The following is an 18,235-nucleotide window of genomic DNA, read 5'->3' as shown; positions in this document are numbered from 1 at the left end:
CGTAGAGTAACCTTAAATGTTTTCGATTTTAATAAAATTTGAATAATGTTTTCAATTTTTACAAAACCGTTTATATGATGAACACGTAATTAAATAATTATTTTACAAAAAAATATTGAAATAAATATATACCAATCTTTTAAACTCATTTATCAAATTGATGTATTAAATAATGATATTCGAGAATAAATTAAACTTCTATTAAGATTCGATTGTAACCTTTTTTTATCACATTTTGATTTTCCCAATATCAAAATGATATCTCTACAAGTTGAAAGACAATAAAAGAATGTCACACACCTTCTCAATCTTGTCTTCAAGAAACATATATTCGGTCCTTGATTCTTCAAAGATTTGTAAAGAAGATAGATTGCTCTAATACCTTTCATTGCATGGCATAATGGTATCTTCAAATGATTCTGCTGATCAGAGGGGGATGATGAAAACTCCTTCCAAAGAGTCAACTGTTTATTATGTAAAAATGGCATATCTCACACCTTCAACTTGAGACCCAGCAACCTTATCCAGTAATTCTATCACACATGATGAAACACCAACAGCTAAGAGTCTTCTGCTTAACTCTAAATTGTTTCTTTTTTGTTTATGGGGTTTTCACAAAGGTCAAAGATATACCCAAAGGGGACACATGGCACGCAAGTGTTGGGTTTAGGCAAGAATGTCCACTTGGGAGTTGATTGATGCCCCCAGGTGTCAAAAACCAGACAGAGAATGAATGTATTCACATGGGGTTTTCTTTAGCCTTTGGCTTCCTCCAAAATCCATATGGGTGGGGGTCGAAGTTGAAGTTAAAGCCTTTTTTTGGGGCTTATAAATAGCTTAGACGGTTTGCCAACGATATCTGTACATCCGCAGTCTTCACGTGCTCTCTCTCTTTCTTTCTCTCTCTAACTCTGCTTTGCCCCTTGCATTTCCTGCTGTATCCTGCCTTCTTTATTCGTTATCTGTTTGCTTTGTTATTTTTTTCTTCTTTCCTGAAAGACAAATCTTATCCACTGCCAGCCTCCTTTTGTTTTCTTTTGTTTGGTCTCTTTTTTTGAGGGTAGTTTCCTGTTAAAGAGATATATATCTATCAAAGAGTAGTTTTGTTCGTTGGTTGACAAAGAAAGCTCTTTTAAGTTAAAAGAGTATGGAAAACAAAAGCCAAGTGTGTGGTTCTTCTTCCTCTTCTTCTTATTCTTCTGCTTCTTCATTATCATCATCATCATCATCTGTTTCTTTCGATCATCTCTTTGGTCCCAAGGACTCTTCTTCTTCATCCTCCACAAGTGGGATTTTTGGGACTATTTTCCCTCCCCCATCAACGGTAAACATTCCTTTTGCTTCAACAAGTTCACTCTCCTGATCTTTTTCTCTCCTCTCTTTTTTTCCATAAATGATTCAACTTTGCTAAAGTTTTGATGGTTTAGAATGAAAAGAAAAAAGTACCGTTTTCTCTTTAGGCAACTATTTACTAATATGTGAAATTTGATATAGGGAGGTAATGCTTGATTGGAAGTTAAGAAGTTGATACATAAAGGACAAAGATGGTTTATTGCCTATAGTTTGTTTGTTTATTTGTTTCTTGTTTCCAACTTCATGACGGAATTGGATTGGACTTGGTTTTAAATGTATGATGATGATAAAAAGTTGATGGGATTTATTTTAGTGAATGATTCTTAAAATGATGCAGGGAAGCTGTACATAACACTAAGCCCGTACATCAGGTGCTTGTTGTACCCTTATTTATGCTATATTCACTTGGTCGGTTGATTCTGGCTAGTGGAGTACTCATTTTTTTCTTTTGAATATTTTACTTTGCTAAGTGATTTGCATCAATGGATATGGGAAGTGAAGGATAAGAAACAAATGGTAGGCTGATCTGTATATTCCAATACTAACTAGGTAGTGCTTTTGGATTAGAATGTGAGAGAAAGTTGCCTATGGACTTTGCAGTGGAACCTTACCTTGGAGACTCCTTACTATGCATGGCTTCTTTTTGTTGTGATTTTCCTTCTTTTATGTTCTAATGTTTATTAATTTTTCTGGTCATTTTTACATGTATTGCTGCAAAGGTCTAAATTGTTCACTTTCTTATTTCAGGTGCTAGGGAGGGACTCCAGTCACTCTGGAATGATGGGATCATGGAATAATCAGGGTTTGCCCCATCATGGCAAATATGGAAACCCAGGTTTGTCGGCCCTTGTTTGTACCAATGTTGTTAATTATTTAACTTTGTCATTGACTTTTCTGCTGGTTCTTGGATGGATTTGCAGGAAATGTTGAGTTTTTTGATATAAAACAAAACCATATATTTGGAGTCAAATTACTGATGATAGGTCTCAGGCCAGCTTTTACTGGATTCTCAAGTAACTGATGGCATGAGAAAGATGAATATTAGCATATGTAATGTGAACCTTGCACATGTTTGTTTCAGATCATTCCACTGATAGCAAGGGAAGGAGCAGTTGCACAACTCACAAAGACAAGAGTTCATCCATTTATCAGAATGAAACAGTGGAACCTTGCTATTTCAGCTCATCAATTTACTATGGAGGACAAGAAAACTATTCTCCAAGGAAGAATACCAATGAGCCTCAACATTATGTATGTATAACACACATCACAATACTACTTAACTGATACACCTTTCTCTGTGCCACCCTGTGAGAATATTGTCTGTTTTCTGAGGGCATATAGGTCCTTCATCTTGCTGCGCTTTATCCTTTTCCCTTCGCAATTGAACAAATTTAAGGCGCACGACGATTCAAACCTTAGATTTTAACCTTCCCCTAGACCATTTAATTTTCTTCCTAGTCTCCAAGCAATTTTTTGTTTTATGTTTCTTTAGAGGACTACCCTTTATGCTAATTAGCAGGGCTTTCTCTGTTCTTATTGCTTTTGTTTTGACAGTTCAAAAAGGATGAGGAAGATGATGATCCCAATGGGAACAATTCTAGTGGTGCTTCAAGAGGGAACTGGTGGCAGGGTATGGAAAGCAGTGGATTTTTGAAGATAAATCAAATACCCTTCATTGTCTTTATACATCACAGTATTAAACAGTCTTTAACCGATTATTCTTTGTTTGTGCAGGCTCACTTTATTACTAACATCTCAATCCAAAATAATGCAAATTTGCCATCCCAATACTCTAAGGTATATATTAAGAATTCCCTGACGGATTTCTTTTTCCTTTATCTGTATATGCACCCTTCTGTTATGGATTTTTAGTTCATTTACATTTACCACTTCGAAAATTTATTCATAGAGTACTATTCATGTAGCCTAGCATACTTTCATTGTTCTTTGCATATTTCCTTTGATCCAGCTGATTGAAACTATGTTTCAAGGACTATTTTTGCAGGAATACTGGCAGTATGATCAATCTTTACACTATGGAAATAAGCTGGTAGACAGCTAGCAGTACGGTAGAAGCATGTAGAGCATAATACAGCTTAGGACTTGAGGCTGAATGTTGTGGTTCTTTTTGTCCCAACTCTTCCACTTTGAGCCAGTCTCACCTGCAAGCTAATATGTTTAGGGCAGTTTGCGGAACCTTGTATTATACGTTTCTTTTGCTTGACTAGTCTAGTCTCCATGTACTGAACTATTCTCTGTTGGGATTTTTACCCACAAGCAAATCAATTAGTATAACTATTGACATATACGTCCTGCCCCTGTCTCACAATGGATTCCACTTTCAAGATTAGATTCATTTTAGGCTGTCTTGTATACAATGAATGATCACAAACTTAAACCAATTTAAAGAACAGGAAAGTCACCTGATTGGATACCAGATTCCATAATTCTGGTCTATTTTATAGAGGAATCAAGCAAGCTAAGGGTCCCACTCTGCAACTTCTAATAAGGATGACATTTTATGGGGGAGAAAGGTTTCTGAGAACTGAGCAATAAGAAAAATGTTATAGAAAGATAACTAAACACAAGCTTTTTATTTATCATTCAAATAGCCAGATGTCACGGTCAATTCATCAGCTAGATGAACTAGTTAAAGAAAAGCATAAAATCCAGCACATAGGGTACTTCTAATGGTAGGCACACAGCACCGGGAACCATGACTTGGGTCCTTCATGTTCAAGGCAAAGTGTAATCTGCAAAAACATCAGAAGCAGAAAAATGAGAATTAACCTTGTAGAGATCTTATAAAGCAGAGGACAAATGTGTAAAGAAAACTGTGATCAATCCTATGCAAATAAAACATATATGTACCTCCACATTTGTAACCCACGGGACGATCAGGAATGTTGCAGCGTTTAGGAATGGTGACAGCAATTTCTGGCTTGACTCCAGAACTCTTAGCTGTGTTAGAAAGCATAACAGCACAGAGGCATCTTGGATTCTGGCCCATTTTCTTCACCTGCTGGCAGCAACTGTCAGACACTTGAGCATTCGAATCCTGTGCTGCCATTGCACAAGGAGCCAACTTCCAGGCTTCCCTGTCAGGGGATGATCTCCCACACTCACCAGCACCTTCTGCTATATTGAGCACAGCAATGCCCAGAATAGCAACAAACACCAGAAAGCAGATGTACTTCATTTTTTTTTTTCTTCTTCAATATTGCAATGCATAAACACTTCTCAACTTCAAAATTTATAGTGAAACAAGAAGCTCAAAAAGGTTTCTTTAAGGGTAATACATGTGAAACCCACAAATCATAGTGGAGGTAGCACTAGACAAAAGCGTTTTGTTTATTGCAGCACCTACTACTCCAAAGACATGTATTTTGGGAATTACCTGGCTATTTTAAGCCAATGGCGGTTAGTGCTGGCTAAAGTCATTACTGTAATTCCACTACTTCTTTATCCTGAAGGGGCAAGAAAGAAATCTTTTTCATGAGCAGCTGCCAGCATAGCATCTAACAAGTTCAAAACCTACCAACATATCCATTACACCCTCTTTCTCTAGAGTCTAGAAACTCCAATTTCCTCATTAACAACATAATTGAAACCCCAATTTCAGTTGAAACATATGTACAAAATACAAATCTTCTTGTCTTTAACTTGAAGAGAAGTGGGAATCAGAGCACCAGTGTTCCTCTTATTAGCTTAGTGAGGAGTGTATGGACTGTCAACAGTAACAATTACCCGGGGATGATGCTATCTCCAGTGCAATGAGAACTAAAAAAGGTGCTTGCTTGTAGAAAAATTCTACTAAGTGACAAAAGATAGGTATTCTCAGCACAAATGTGAGTGTGTTTGTCACAAACGAAGGCAATCAGAACATTTATCTGGGGATCAGACAGCTTTACGACATCTTGGACTCCTTTTCTCTTTTCCTATCGGCTCATCCTCATCTCTTTTTTATTTTTTTAATGTTATATTTCTACCCATGGGGGCCCTATTAAAGCATCCACAGCTAGCTTTCTCACCAATCTAGTACAAGTCTGCAACTCCCTTGTTGGCAGGTTCTCCTGCTGTTTCGCCAACAGCTGTTTAACCACTGTTGACAAGCAAAAAACCCAGTAAATTATGAATGACCCACTTGCATCATTCACCTTCATGCTAGGACTAGGCCTTGTCTACTCTATTTGCAGAATCACCAGCTGTTCTCCTCTTACAAGTTGCAAGTCATATCGTTCAGAATCTGATAACTTTGGCTAAAAACTGTATATTCCCACACTGTCACCAACCATTGCTTTAACTGCTTCTTTGTTGCTTTTATCCTGTCTTGTCTCTTCTAGTTTCAATGAAATCTCTACCATTTTTTTTAGTGGGTATCTTCAAGGTAGATAATAGGGAAGGAAGATAACCCTGGAGCAAGATTTTCAGTTTGGAAAAGGCCCCTGGAGCTGAACAACTAAGTGCTTTTAGCTTATCCAATTGTTTCAGCATAAAAAAAAAAGAAAGTTGGGTGTGATAGTTCTTAGAAGCTGTGATGTTCACCCACAGAATAGGAAAGAACGGAGAAAGCATAACATTTTCCCCCTGTCCACGCAATTTCATTCACTTGAAACATGAAATTATCCTTCAAGAATGGTATCAGTTAGATCTTTCAACTCAAGTGATCCTCTCCATTACTGAGAAAAAGGTTGTTTGAGCAACAAGATACAAATGCTTCTGAAAGATTACTGAACTTTTATTTAATATTCAAAAGCAACAACTACAATTTCATTTGTTATTCAAAGATACAACAGCAGTTTTATTTATTACTTAAAAGGCTGGATGTCACAGTGAAACTGGTCAACTGGATTGACTAGCAACAAGGACAAAATCCGCACACTGATACTGCTAACACCGAGTAGTTTAGTACAGGAAGAAGAACCATGAGAGTCTTCACGCTTAAACCAGTGGGAAAGCTGCAAGAGATAAACAATAGCCTCATGAGATGCTAGAAGGCAAAATGACTACCACTAGAACCATTATATGAGAGTAAAGTAGAATAATATGTAAATTCTACCTCCACACTTGTGACCCACGGGACGAACAGGAATGTTGCAGCGTTTGGGAATGGTGACAGCAACTTCTGGATTGACTCCAGCACTCCTAGCTGTATGAGAAAACATAATAGCACACAGGCAGTCAGGATTCTTGAGCTTTTTCTCCATGACAGTGCAGCAACGCTTAGAAACTGGAGCTTCCAAATATTGAGCTGCCTTCGTACAAGGAGCCAGCTTCTCAGCTTCCTTCTCGATGTCATGTTTCCCACATGGGCCATATCCATCTACTCCATTGAACCCAGCAATGCTCAAAATCACAAGAAACACTACAACACAGGTGTACTTCATTGGAGCTCCCATTTCTTCAATGCAATTCAGGGACACTTCTGAACAACTTAAACTGAAACAATGACACTTCTCGATGACTTATACTGAAACAATGACACTTCTGAACAATTTATACTGAAACAAATAGATAAAAAATAGCCAAATACAAGTGAAGTCAATCAATTACAATGGACATAGAACTTAAGAAAAGTCTTTGTCAGCAGTTAGCCCTAATATTCCAGAACATTGATTCAGAGTTAACCTGACTATCAAGTCATATATTACACCTTGTTTCACTGGACTCTCTTTCCCCTAACTTTATGAAAACCATCCAAGGTTTAAACATTCATGCAAACCAGAATCATGCAGCACAAGCCAACGTAAATACAGCAATAAAATAGTAATGGAAACAACTGAAAGAAGGTATAATTTCAAGCCAACCAACCAGAGTTAGCTTATAAAAAAAAACCTAGTCTAGCAATTTACTATATTACCTACTTCTCGTCTGCCTTCACAGCATCCTTGTGGGCTGATAAGCTTGTGGTTTTCGTTTTTCTATATGTAGTTGTGTTTTTACTGTGGGTCTTCAGCTAAAAACGCATTAAGGCAAACCAGAGTCAATCTTCAAGACATCAATGCCCTTTGAAATCTCAATCAGCAACTCAGTTCCCTGTTTATCTATCCATTGAAATACAAACTCTAGCAATTTTCCAAACACTACTCTTCTGAAACCTGGAGCTAATCTCAACCCTACTTGATACCAAAACTGATACAACAATAATAAAAACAAAATCAAAAGCCCAAGTGAAAAGTTACAGAATCAAACAACACTTTCACTGTTTCAACTTTCCCTTTGTTTCATCATAATACCACACCTATATCATACAAGAAAAATATACATAGAAGTAATCAATAACCCAAATTAAAACATCAACAACATTCAAGTTCGAATCTTTATAGCCTTGTTCCATTATAATTCCATTCCACCTTAGATCAAGCAACAAAACGCACCCAGAAACATTAAAATTTCAAAAATCCAAGATAAAAAAAGATCAACATTCTCAAATTTTAAACTTTTTTTTCTCCTTGATTCAGTATAATACCACCTAGATCATACAACAAACAGCCACAAATACCTAAGAAACCACCCAACAGTCTCAAAGTTCAGTCTTTTCCCTTCATTCTGCTATAATTCCACCTACATAATACAACAAGAAAGTACAAACCTTAACGAGTAAAAGCATAAAGCCCAACACAAACATAGATCAAAAGAGCAAGCGGGACCAAGATCACAAGAGGAACAACCGCCGCAAGCGCATGTCCACTCCCACAAGCCAAAGTCCCAACCTTAATCTGAACAACATTAACCAAAGCCAACATCAAAAACACACATCCAGCCACCGACCCAGCACCCGAAACCAACATCCCGACACGAAGCAACGACTTATTAACATCAACGTGTTCCAACAACTCAGCTCCTCGGAAGTTAATGTGGATGTTCAAAGCATGGGACTTGGAGATCTTGATAGCTTGCTTGAGAGCTAAAGCGACGAGGCTGGAGAAGAGGAAGGAGCTGAAGGAGTAGACGTGGAACTTTATCAAGTCTTCAGCGATTCTCAAGTTCGGGAAACATGGGCTGCCTGGGTTGACGAGGGTGTTGCTGGAATCGTAAGGGTTCCAGGTTAGGCCGATGAAGACCGCTAAAGTGAAGAGGGAGTTCACGTTCACGACGCTGTCCAAGGCGGTGACGTGGATGCTGGTTGTCATGATCGGACGGGTGGGAGAGTTTCAGTAGTAAGATCAGACGGCGGAGATCTCTTTGTCTCTGTTACGGTGACTGTTGCGTTTTAGCTTGCATTGTTTAGTTCAAGGTTGTTGGAATTTTATGGCCTTTTTTTTCCCGTAAAATGTGTCAAAAAAGAAAAAGAAAGTGTTGAGTAAGGAAGAAGAAAGGTTTCCCCTTTTTCTTTTTCGAAAGAAGCTTTTAGGTAGAAAAAAGATATCGCCGTTGCCGGGGATCGAACCCGGGTCACCCGCGTGACAGGCGGGAATACTCACCACTATACTACAACGACCTTGCTATCGAAGTGTTAAATTGTTCTTTCTTCAATTGATTTAGAGTGTTGTGTTTTGTTCGATGTTAACCTGAAATGGATGCTTTGTTATGTTTCTTATTGTTGGGTATGTTCTCAACCTACTTGACAATAGTGATTCATAAAAACATATTTTGTATGGATTTTATGTTCTTTCAATCTATTTTTATCAAATGTCATGGCATCATATTTTTAGTTGTCAAGAGATCTTTTAGTAAGAAGAGGAGTAATGTTGCAACAACTAAAATGAGATGTGCTAGAAGCAACTGAAAGGAAAAGAAAGAATGTTATTTGAGTACTTATGGTAAGATGTGAGGGACACAAATTAGCAGAGTTCAGCATCGGTCGGTGTGATCGATTTAAATCACGGAGGAGGTCGCATTTGACCAAGTCGACCAGGCCACTAACTGATGCAAATAAGAAAATTGACCAAACTATGATTGACTACAACGATTGGCTATGCGATCAGTTAGATGAGGGAGGAACGAAGTTTAGGAAGGTTGTTAGGCGTTGGCTGGTGACGATCGAGCCTATCAACTGCCCAAGCCACTACCCTCAACCGACGCATCAACAAGAGTCGATTAACTAAACTGTTTTCAATCAAAAAGCATCAGTTGGGAATAAAATGAAAAAAGCTAAATTAAAAAGAAAATATTTGAGAATAGCTTAGAGAGAGAGAGAGAGAGCTTGAGAGAATATCTCAAAGAAAAAGTCTATTGAATTTCTAGTGTCCTTAATGAATTGTCAAGGCTCTTATGGATTACCAAGCAGAAGCGGTTTCTTAGAAGCAATTGACGAGAAAGTATTTGGTAGACATCATGGGAAAAACACGTATGAAAAGAACACATTCACCATAGGGAGAATAGCTCATTAGGGAAAGAACACATAAATTATGGAACAACACATTTATCATGAGAATAACGCATGAACTTACTATGCATATTGACTAGTTGGAGAGAGTTTTGGTCTAACAATATAGTGGAGTTTAGTGAGGAGGACCTCTAAACTACCTTCATACTTAGTCATCAAATCAATTTCTCTATAACATTTTAACAATGAAATTAACCCATAAACCTTACTACTTGTTCTGTCTTATTTTCGCTTCTATTCATATGATATAATTGTTCTACTCTTTCTATCATTCTCATTACTGTATGTGTATTGTTATACTTGTTATATAACAATTCTTAAAACAATAAATTTATAACAAAAATCAAGCATCTAAAATAGTCTTGTAAGTCTAAATTTTGATTCTCTACCTCAATTTACATTTGTATAAATAGTTGTGATCATCATAACCAATGCTTCCTATTTCTTTTTTTGACATTTACTAAATTCATCAATGTTATGTTGGATATTTCATCTTTTAGTTGTTGGAAGATCTAAATGCATTTGTTTGTACTAGTAGTTTATTCATGGAAATGCTTAACTGAAGTGTCATATTGAAGCTGCCTCCTAGCATGCCCTTCTCCTTGGATGTTCTGCAACCTTTCCAGTGTATCAATACTCTCTTTCTACTTTTGAACCAATAAGGGCATTTGGTCTAGTGGTATGATTCTCGCTTAGGGTGCGAGAGGTCCTGAGTTCAATTCTCGGAATGCCCCATAAATTTTTATTTTATACCATCAAAGAAAAAATAACCTGCATTTCAAGGTTGAAGAGATGGAGTGAACAAGCATCTCATGACTATATTTTATCTCATCTCAGTTACATTCACATTAACACACAGTTGTAACACCCTAAACAAGAGTAGGCTGCTTTGATACAAATAGCAGCCTGCTTGAAACTACAAGAATATCATGAACACAACCTAAAATATATAAAAATGGAACTCATACACATTAGTATCTTACTACAACCAGAAGTTTTCTGTCATTAACTATTCTATTTGTCTCATCTTATTCTTTTCCTCTATAGGACAATCTCAAGTGACAGTATATCGCGGAGGAACTTGTCGCATTCTGGTCCCATTCTGGTATGCTGATGATTGTTTTGATGTAATGTGATCCTTTTGATTCCCTGAGCTCTCTGTACTGTTAGAATTCATAATTGATGAACGATCTGTTGCATTGCCACATATCTTTGCTTTTGAATCAACTCCAAGATAGTTAGTCAAGACCCTCTTCACTCCAAAGCCACGGCGGTGAGGCTTGCTGTTGTTGTTGTTGTTGTTCTCCTTGAGAAAAGGAGTTCTCTCTCCCCTTACAGGGCTGATCAGTGGTGCAGGTGAAAAGCTTGGCGTGGTGATTGCTGTTTTATAGGGAGTGCTAGAGACAGGCACCGAATATGGGATTGAAACTTTTTTGTGCGCAATTACACTAACTGTAGGAATCGATGACACTTTTTCTGAATGCTTAGTTAAGTCATCTACATATAACAAATCATCAATGCGTGCCACAATGTTATATGCCAGGCTTTCCAGAACTCTTGAATAGCTTTCAAGAATAGACTTCCCAACATCCTGAAAATTTAAAATAAGTTATACCTGAGTAACATTTGGTGGGAGAAAAGTAGCATTCGACAAAACCAGATATTTCCGAAGAATGGATTCATACCTTGTTGCATTGGATTTTGCTGGTATCCAAGGTAGTTTGAGTCAAAGCAGGGAATCGCTGCTTCAAGCAAAGCAGGAGACTTTCAGCTCTTTCTGCAAGAAATTCTCTCTTGTCTCCATCAACCATTAGGTCTTTTACCATTTCCCATGATGATTTTGCAGTAGATCGGTTAGGATTGATTGGGGGCTTCGAGTGAGATCTTCGACGCCACACATATATTGAGGCTTCAACACGATTTGCAATCTCAAGAGCAATATGTTCAGAGGATAGATCAAGGAAATCAAGCAGGCACTCTGCTGAGAATTGATCAGAGGTAATATACCTATAAATTAGGTCTCCTAGACAAGCTCTTCCATTCTGCAACAACATTTTGGAAAACTGTCACATTATCTTTGAATGGTATAGCATTATAAGGTAAATAACTAACCATGGCAGTATTTCTCTGATCTATGTTTTGGTCTATAACAATTAAACAAGGTGGTTCAGTAGCTTGAAAGCAGCAATATCAATTGAAAAGTTCTTCTTGTAATGGAGATAGTTGGCATAACTAACAAACCGTTGCTAGATTTAAGAGGTAAAGTAGGAACTTTTGGCATTATTCATCTACCTAAATGCAGTTCATGAAATGAACACATAACAAGAGATCAAAATAGGTATAATTATCAGACCTTCGGAAGAGTGTCCAAGTACGAGTCTGGAACTTCCATTTCTGATAATGAGATGCCGTTGATGGCCATAGCAGCTTTTAATATTTGATTTGTGCACTCACGCGTGTGATTCAGTTGCTTTCTTGCATTATCACTGAGACCGCCAGTAGGCACACGGGGCACAGGTAACCACCACTTCTCCTCCTGGCGTTGCAGTGTTTTCCGAAAGGAGGCTGACCCATCAGCATCTGGGGCTATAATCCCTTGATCAACATACCAAAACTCTGTGTTGGTGAAACTATCTAATATATCCTGCCACAGCAAAAGCCAGCTTATGTTTAAAACGTGAACTTGTAGTACCCAAAATTAAGACAACCAAGAACCATAAAGCAAGCATTGTTAGCTCTTACCAGAAGCATGTTATCTAGCTTGCGCAGGGCTGGGAGATTGATGAAAATATCTGATCTAGGCCTGCAAGTCATGACCTATGAAAAACACAGGAGAAAGTAGAAACAGTTAAATGACAAAAAACTTTAAATTGGGTGCCATCTGATTTGGAAATATGCTCTCTGATTGTTGAATTTCATAGCTAAAAACAGCAAAACAGCTGAATTTAGCTTAATTTACTAAAACTTAAACATTCTATTGCAAACAGTGAAATTTCCAAAAGATTAAAAGATCTTTTCTTTTCCAATGCTTTCCTCAGCAACCAAAGAGGATTTTACAGATTGAGAAAGTATAACTTTTCAAAATTTCACATTATTCTGAAATTTTTCTTCTTTTTCCGTTTTTACTGTAACAAAAAACGATTCTGAACTATTTGAAGACTAAAGATGACAATTACCTCAAGCTTACTTCCATCTGGAAAATTTTGCCAAGAGGGTATCAACTCAACAATGTGGTCACTAACACAAACTAGCCATTCCATCTCTCTTTTCCACATGGATTTCTTCTCCTCAGCTATAGGCTCTAATCTCCACAATTGCCCAAATACGGTAGCTACATAGAGTATTTACAAATTTAATAAGTTCACTAAAAGAACAAAATCAATTAAATTGGAACAAGAACCTCAAAAATCCACAAATTCAGAGAGAGAGAGAGAGAGAGAGAGCATACCACAGAGATTGGTAATGGCATTTGAAATAGCCAAAGCCGTGCAAACCCCTTTTCCTGAACCTGACATGTCTTCACCAAGCAACAACTTTGCAAACCTCTCTTTCATCATATCAATCTCTATTTAAATATCAAAAAGAAAAAAGAATTAGACTTGGAAGAAGAAAATCACAGATTGGTCTAAATTGGCGAAATCCAAAGCCAAGAAAGAAAACAAATTCTCCCATAGACATCTCACACAGTTGGTCTCATGTTAGAATTTTGAAATGGAGAACGGGATTTATGGGATTTATGGAATATAGAGCTACCTCTCTCTACCTAACCATAAACCAGAAAGGAAAAATCCAAAATTTAAATTTGAAAACAACATCACTAACCATTAATCTTTGAACCCAGTTTTTCAAACTTGTCATCTTCATTACTACTCTTGACTTCATCTCCATTTCCATTAGAAACATCTGAGTTCTTTGACACTGTACTAGCAGTAGTAATAGCAGCAACAGCCGCATTAGCAGTAGTAGCTCTCCTTATAGGCCAACCCAAAAGAGGAGGTGAAGCTGACCCTGACCCTGACCCTGATCCTCTAGCCTTACTAACCTTAACTTTGTCAACCAATTTCGCTGAACTTGATCCACTGGAACTATTACTACTACTACTATTTTCCTTAGACTCACCAGTACAACTACTCAACCCACTAACAGACTCAGTCCAATCATCTTTCTTCTTCAACAAAACCTCCATCATCTCAAAGGGTCCTGCTAACTAAACTACCAAAAACAAAAAGGCTAAGTCTTTGGGTTACAAAGAGAAGACATTAGCTGGGTGTGGCGAGGATGGTGGGGTGGGAGTTAAAAGATTTGATTTTTGAACTTCTCAGAAGAAGAAGAAGAGATGGGCACGTGCCATTGGGGTAACGTCTCTCTTTGAAAAATGAAAAATGACTTTCTGATCGTTAGTTTTTGTTGGATTGATTTCTCTCTCTCTCTCTCTCTCTCTCTCTCTCTTTCATGACATTGAAAGCATATAGCTTTCCCTCTCCATCGTCTGAGTAAGGAATACGTTCAAATATAATGATAAAATAACAAAGGCCGTCAGCTAGTTTGGAGCCCATGGATGTGTCCATCCACGTGAACTGACTGTTTTACCCTGTTTCCCAAACCTAGCAGGGCATTAAATTCTTTTGTTTTCTTTCTTTTATGACATAAAAATATGTTACCATAAATTTTTATTTTTATTTAAAAAAATTAACTTATATTAACTATAATAGGATGATTTAATGAAACCATTACTTTACGTCTTGATTATTTGTTACACATTTTATGTAAGTATTAAACAGTAAATATTTGTTTCGGTTAGATTTGAATTAACGATTTTTGGAGTAAAAAATTGATTTTTTTTAAGAATGTGATTACGTGTCCTGATTTGAATAAAATCGTTACTTCATATTTTGATTATTTGTTGCACATTATATGTAAGTATTAATTGGTAAATATTTGTTTCGGCCAAGTTCATATAAACGATTTTTAAAGTAAACAATTGACTTTTTTTTTCTAATAACATGATTATGTTTCATGATATGAATGGAATCGTTGCTCTACATCTCGATTATTTGTTACACATTACATTTAAGTATTAAGCAGTAAATATTTGTTTCGGTCAAGTACCTGTTAACGATTTTTGAAACAAAAATTGATTTTTTTGAAAAACGTGATTTTGTGTCATGATTTGAATAGAATTGTTACTCCACGTCTCGATTATTTGTTACACATTATATATAAGCATTAAACGGTAAATATTTGTTTCAAGTTGAGCTCATATTAATGAGTTTTGGAGTAAAAAATTGATTTTTTTTAAGAACGTGTCATGATTTGCTTGAAATCATTACTCCACATCTCGAGTATTTGTTACACATTATATGTAAGCATTAAACAGTAAATATTTGTTTCGGGGCGAGCTCATATTAATGATTTACAAAATAAATAACTGATTTTATAAGAACGTGATTACTTGGCATGATTTGAATGGAACCGTTACTTCATATTTTCATTATTTATTACACGTTAAGTGATAAATATTTGTTTCCACATGTTCATATTAACGATTTCAAGAACAAATAATTGATTTTTGAGAATATGATTATGTGTCCGGATTTTAACGGAGCAATAGCTTATAAACACATAATGTATAATAATTTGTTCGAAGGAACTTACTCTCGAACATGCGTCATTATATCATTGGGCTTTTGGTCTTTTAATGTGCTGAATTAGGAATTTATACTTAAATTAGTAAAAAATAAAGAACAAAGCTATTTAAAGGAAAATTATTGAAAAGTGGGGAATTAATGTAAACCGTTGTATTAGGTTCAAGTTGAGTTGTGACTTTTAAAAAGGTGTAAATTCTCATTTGTTCAATCCAGCCCATGTTATTAAACAGTGGGACTCACTCCTTTGTTCATTCAATTTTATTTTATTTTATTTTATTTGTTCAATCAATTTAATCATTAAAACCAACTGCGCCCAATTTCCAGCCAATCATTCACAAGGGTAAAAAAACCAACAAAAGAAAACCAAGAACCGTAAATTCTATTAAGAATAACTACGGTGAGATATTTGTTAATTTTAACGTATTCGAACCCAAACTATCACAATGAATAATACTTAAAATCTTATTTGCATCCGATTACAGGATATCATAATTTTACTTAATTGAGTCAAGTACTACGAGATACTCATATTATAAAATACTTATTATCATCTCGAACTTTAGGTAAGAATTCAAGAATTAATAAGTAAGTTCCTATATTGTAACAGTGAAAAGATGCAATTGAAGAAAAGCACAAATGTGAGTGAAAAAGGTAAATTTTTTCAAAATAAAAATGTGAAGCAGGGTGGGAATCTATGGTGGTCCTCCACATATTTTTCACTACTTCAGGTATCAGATACCAACAGGATCTGATTGACAGACCACACCAATGGCTAAGGTAAAAAATGGAAAATGTAACTACCATTTATGACTGTTAATAAAGCCTTTGATGGCTACCTGGCAGCCATAAAATATACAGTTAAAAGAGATTAAAAGTTATTAATAGTTGAGAAATAAAAGAAAGTGGTTTGTCTCCAAATGACAGAAATTGGTTAAGGGTGAGGACCAAGGCCTTTGCAGGTAGAAGAAACAACAAAAATTCTTATGTCCAGTTTCAATTTTTTTCCAATAAACTTTCATATTAATAGAAGGAACATTAAGTGATATTAGAGTAGTCTCGACTTAAACCCGATTCATGTCAAGTATCTCTTAAAAGGAAGCAAGTAAGGTAGTTGATAGCAACGAAGATATCAACAGATTGAGTGACGGAAAATGTTACACTAATTAAAAAGTAAATAAGATATTTCAATCTCATACCGAATAGACAAAAATCTTAAAAAATATATAAACGTGAACATTACACATCTTAAAATTAAATGGAGTTGGAATATTTATTTTGCGGAAGGAGGGCTGAATGGTAAATGGGTTGGGGGGATTTGAATTGGGGTAAAGATGTGAAAATGTAGCCGTTTAGAGGCAAAGAAGACAGAAACTACTTTTGCCTATTGGCTGTCCTATGAGTCTACATGCCTGTTCTTTTTGTCTTCTGTCTTGACCTTTTTGTGTTGTTTGAAAATAAAAGCCCCCTTTTGTTACTTTTGGCCTGAGTTTTGCTAGAAAGCAAGGGGGACTAAGAACCTAACAACATTTTTATATGCAATGTAAGTGTTAGCAAAGTAGAGAGAGAGAGAGAGCAAATTTGACAACATTTTTATATGCAAATACTTGTTAGGCTTGTTGATCTTCCAATAACACATTTCTTTTAGATATTTTTTTTTTATGAATTTCACATAAACGTGATAATTCGTATTATTGTGTCATAATTATGTTATGTTTAAATAAGATATAATTAATTATATGAATAAATATAATCATTTTGATGTTTAAAAAATATAACCTATATAATTATGTATTCAAGTTCAAAAACCCCAAACCATGAAAAGATGTTTAAAAAATAGTTTTTATTGAAAAGGAAGCATGCCAAATGCCAAAGGCCAAAAGCCAAAATAGACTTCAGAATCAAGCATGAGGAGGGTTTTACTTTTCCAAGGTGCATTCCTTGACCTTCCCTTATCCCGCCTTCTCTATTCAATCTCTGTAATAATAATAATAATAAGACTAAACACCTTTCGGGGCATGGACAAGGTTTTCAATGCACTAGTTGATTCTTCTGTCAGCAATTTTTCAGTACCCAATTTTTCAAACAAGTTGCCTGTCAGTTTCCCTTTTGCATGGTGGAACGATAGGAGCTTCCGAAAGAGCCCCTGGGGTCTCCACCAACTCCAGAACTGTCGTAAGTGTCTCCTCATTTCATCGTACACCCTTTGTTATTTACATCATTCAGAGCAATTTGATGTACATAATAATGCTTATATTTTATCTAAGTGTTTGGCGTATGCCATATGGAGCTAAGGTCCCTATGTCTAACCACTCTCAATAAAGCTCTCTTTGATGGAGCACATACACCCCAAATTAAGGTTTAATAACTTGGTGGTTAGACCAGGGTACAGCCTTTTATGTATGAGCCATTAAGACTGAAGGGCTCCAAGGGTTTGAACCTATGGAATCCTTTTTGACTGACCCAAATTTGGGGACCTCTCAATAAATTTGTATAATTACCATAACTCTTGAAGGGGTTTGTTTGCAAGCTGTGCTCATATCAATGACCTAGTTGTAGTGAAATTAGTGCAGTCCATTATTAACATTGATAAGGGCTTTTGCTTGCTAAGTTGGAAAAAACCCATGGTATACAAAATTTAAAGTTTCCAATTGCAACATATCTCTACACTCATCTAGTAATTTTTCGATAAATTTACGTCACATGTGTAATTTTATATTATTAATAAGATGTTTTAACCCTTAAACGTAACCCAAAACCCTAACAACAAATACAAATAACTTAATGGTAAGAGTGTCATAGTATAAAAAAATTTATTAAATCGTGAATTCAAAGTAAGTTCCGACCATGGGGTTTGGAGCTTTTCTTCTTCTATTTGTTCGAAAAGAAAAAAGAAATCATTATA

The 18,235-nt window shown here is 36.1% G+C and overlaps 5 protein-coding genes and 2 non-coding genes across 8 annotated transcripts; 2 read left to right on the top strand and 5 right to left on the bottom strand.

Moving 5' to 3' along the window:
• Nucleotides 1-740: 740 nt before the first annotated feature.
• LOC18585988 (uncharacterized) lies at nucleotides 741-3,662 on the top strand. 2 transcript variants are annotated; one of them, XM_007009094.3, is made up of 6 exons: nucleotides 741-1,324; nucleotides 2,101-2,188; nucleotides 2,435-2,604; nucleotides 2,911-2,986; nucleotides 3,091-3,153; nucleotides 3,348-3,662. In XM_007009094.3, exons 1-5 carry the CDS (start codon nucleotides 1,148-1,150, stop codon nucleotides 3,105-3,107), a joined length of 528 nt encoding a protein of 175 aa, XP_007009156.3. In that variant the 5' UTR covers nucleotides 741-1,147; the 3' UTR covers nucleotides 3,108-3,153; nucleotides 3,348-3,662. The 2 variants fall into 2 exon arrangements, with proteins under 2 accessions (XP_007009156.3, XP_007009155.3); XM_007009093.3 differs by having other exon boundaries at nucleotides 744-1,324; nucleotides 3,362-3,662.
• A 258-nt stretch (nucleotides 3,663-3,920) lies between these two features.
• LOC18585987 (uncharacterized) lies at nucleotides 3,921-4,670 on the bottom strand. The gene is made up of 2 exons (XM_007009092.3): nucleotides 4,228-4,670; nucleotides 3,921-4,109 (listed from the first exon to the last, which is right to left on the bottom strand). The coding sequence occupies exons 1-2, from the start codon at nucleotides 4,553-4,555 to the stop codon at nucleotides 4,093-4,095; spliced, it is 345 nt and encodes a 114-aa protein (XP_007009154.1). The 5' UTR covers nucleotides 4,556-4,670; the 3' UTR covers nucleotides 3,921-4,092.
• Nucleotides 4,671-6,073: 1,403 nt separating this feature from the next.
• On the bottom strand, nucleotides 6,074-6,826 carry LOC18585985 (uncharacterized). Its single transcript, XM_018129674.2, has 2 exons — nucleotides 6,416-6,826; nucleotides 6,074-6,314 (listed from the first exon to the last, which is right to left on the bottom strand). Exons 1-2 carry the CDS (start codon nucleotides 6,753-6,755, stop codon nucleotides 6,298-6,300), a joined length of 357 nt encoding a protein of 118 aa, XP_017985163.1. The 5' UTR covers nucleotides 6,756-6,826; the 3' UTR covers nucleotides 6,074-6,297.
• A 954-nt stretch (nucleotides 6,827-7,780) lies between these two features.
• MEE60 (maternal effect embryo arrest 60) lies at nucleotides 7,781-8,626 on the bottom strand. Its single transcript, XM_018129672.2, has one exon. The coding sequence runs from the start codon at nucleotides 8,487-8,489 to the stop codon at nucleotides 7,950-7,952; it is 540 nt and encodes a 179-aa protein (XP_017985161.2). The 5' UTR covers nucleotides 8,490-8,626; the 3' UTR covers nucleotides 7,781-7,949.
• A 99-nt stretch (nucleotides 8,627-8,725) lies between these two features.
• TRNAD-GUC (transfer RNA aspartic acid (anticodon GUC)) lies at nucleotides 8,726-8,797 on the bottom strand. The gene has a single exon. It is a non-coding gene; the product is annotated as a tRNA-Asp (tRNA).
• A 1,550-nt stretch (nucleotides 8,798-10,347) lies between these two features.
• TRNAP-AGG (transfer RNA proline (anticodon AGG)) lies at nucleotides 10,348-10,419 on the top strand. Its single transcript has one exon. It is a non-coding gene; the product is annotated as a tRNA-Pro (tRNA).
• Nucleotides 10,420-10,483: 64 nt separating this feature from the next.
• Nucleotides 10,484-14,134, bottom strand: ROPGEF5 (ROP guanine nucleotide exchange factor 5). Its single transcript, XM_018128553.2, has 7 exons — nucleotides 13,508-14,134; nucleotides 13,134-13,250; nucleotides 12,862-13,016; nucleotides 12,428-12,502; nucleotides 12,039-12,329; nucleotides 11,371-11,727; nucleotides 10,484-11,276 (listed from the first exon to the last, which is right to left on the bottom strand). The coding sequence occupies exons 1-7, from the start codon at nucleotides 13,872-13,874 to the stop codon at nucleotides 10,740-10,742; spliced, it is 1,899 nt and encodes a 632-aa protein (XP_017984042.1). The 5' UTR covers nucleotides 13,875-14,134; the 3' UTR covers nucleotides 10,484-10,739.
• Between the last annotated feature and the right edge of the window lie 4,101 nt (nucleotides 14,135-18,235).

Source organism: Theobroma cacao, chromosome 10 (assembly GCF_053813885.1).
Source record: "Theobroma cacao isolate CCN51 chromosome 10, ASM5381388v1, whole genome shotgun sequence".
In the NCBI taxonomy this organism is placed as follows: domain Eukaryota; kingdom Viridiplantae; phylum Streptophyta; class Magnoliopsida; order Malvales; family Malvaceae; genus Theobroma; species Theobroma cacao.
This window is presented reverse-complemented; position numbering and strand designations above follow the sequence as displayed.

Bases quoted from the DNA above. Each gene is read 5' to 3' on its own strand.
- LOC18585988 (XM_007009094.3), top strand. From the start codon at position 1,148: ATGGAAAACAAAAGCCAAGTGTGTGGTTCTTCTTCCTCTTCTTCTTAT. The intron at 1,325-2,100 runs GTAAACATTCCT...TTCTTATTTCAG, and splicing joins TTTTCCCTCCCCCATCAACG to GTGCTAGGGAGGGACTCCAG. The intron at 2,605-2,910 runs GTATGTATAACA...TTGTTTTGACAG, and splicing joins CCAATGAGCCTCAACATTAT to TTCAAAAAGGATGAGGAAGA.
- LOC18585987 (XM_007009092.3), bottom strand. From the start codon at position 4,555: ATGAAGTACATCTGCTTTCTGGTGTTTGTTGCTATTCTGGGCATTGCT.
- LOC18585985 (XM_018129674.2), bottom strand. From the start codon at position 6,755: ATGGGAGCTCCAATGAAGTACACCTGTGTTGTAGTGTTTCTTGTGATT.
- MEE60 (XM_018129672.2), bottom strand. From the start codon at position 8,489: ATGACAACCAGCATCCACGTCACCGCCTTGGACAGCGTCGTGAACGTG.
- ROPGEF5 (XM_018128553.2), bottom strand. From the start codon at position 13,874: ATGATGGAGGTTTTGTTGAAGAAGAAAGATGATTGGACTGAGTCTGTT. The intron at 12,330-12,427 runs GTAAGAGCTAAC...TTGCTGTGGCAG, and splicing joins AGCTAGATAACATGCTTCTG to GATATATTAGATAGTTTCAC. The intron at 11,277-11,370 runs GTATGAATCCAT...TTAAATTTTCAG, and splicing joins GCAAAATCCAATGCAACAAG to GATGTTGGGAAGTCTATTCT.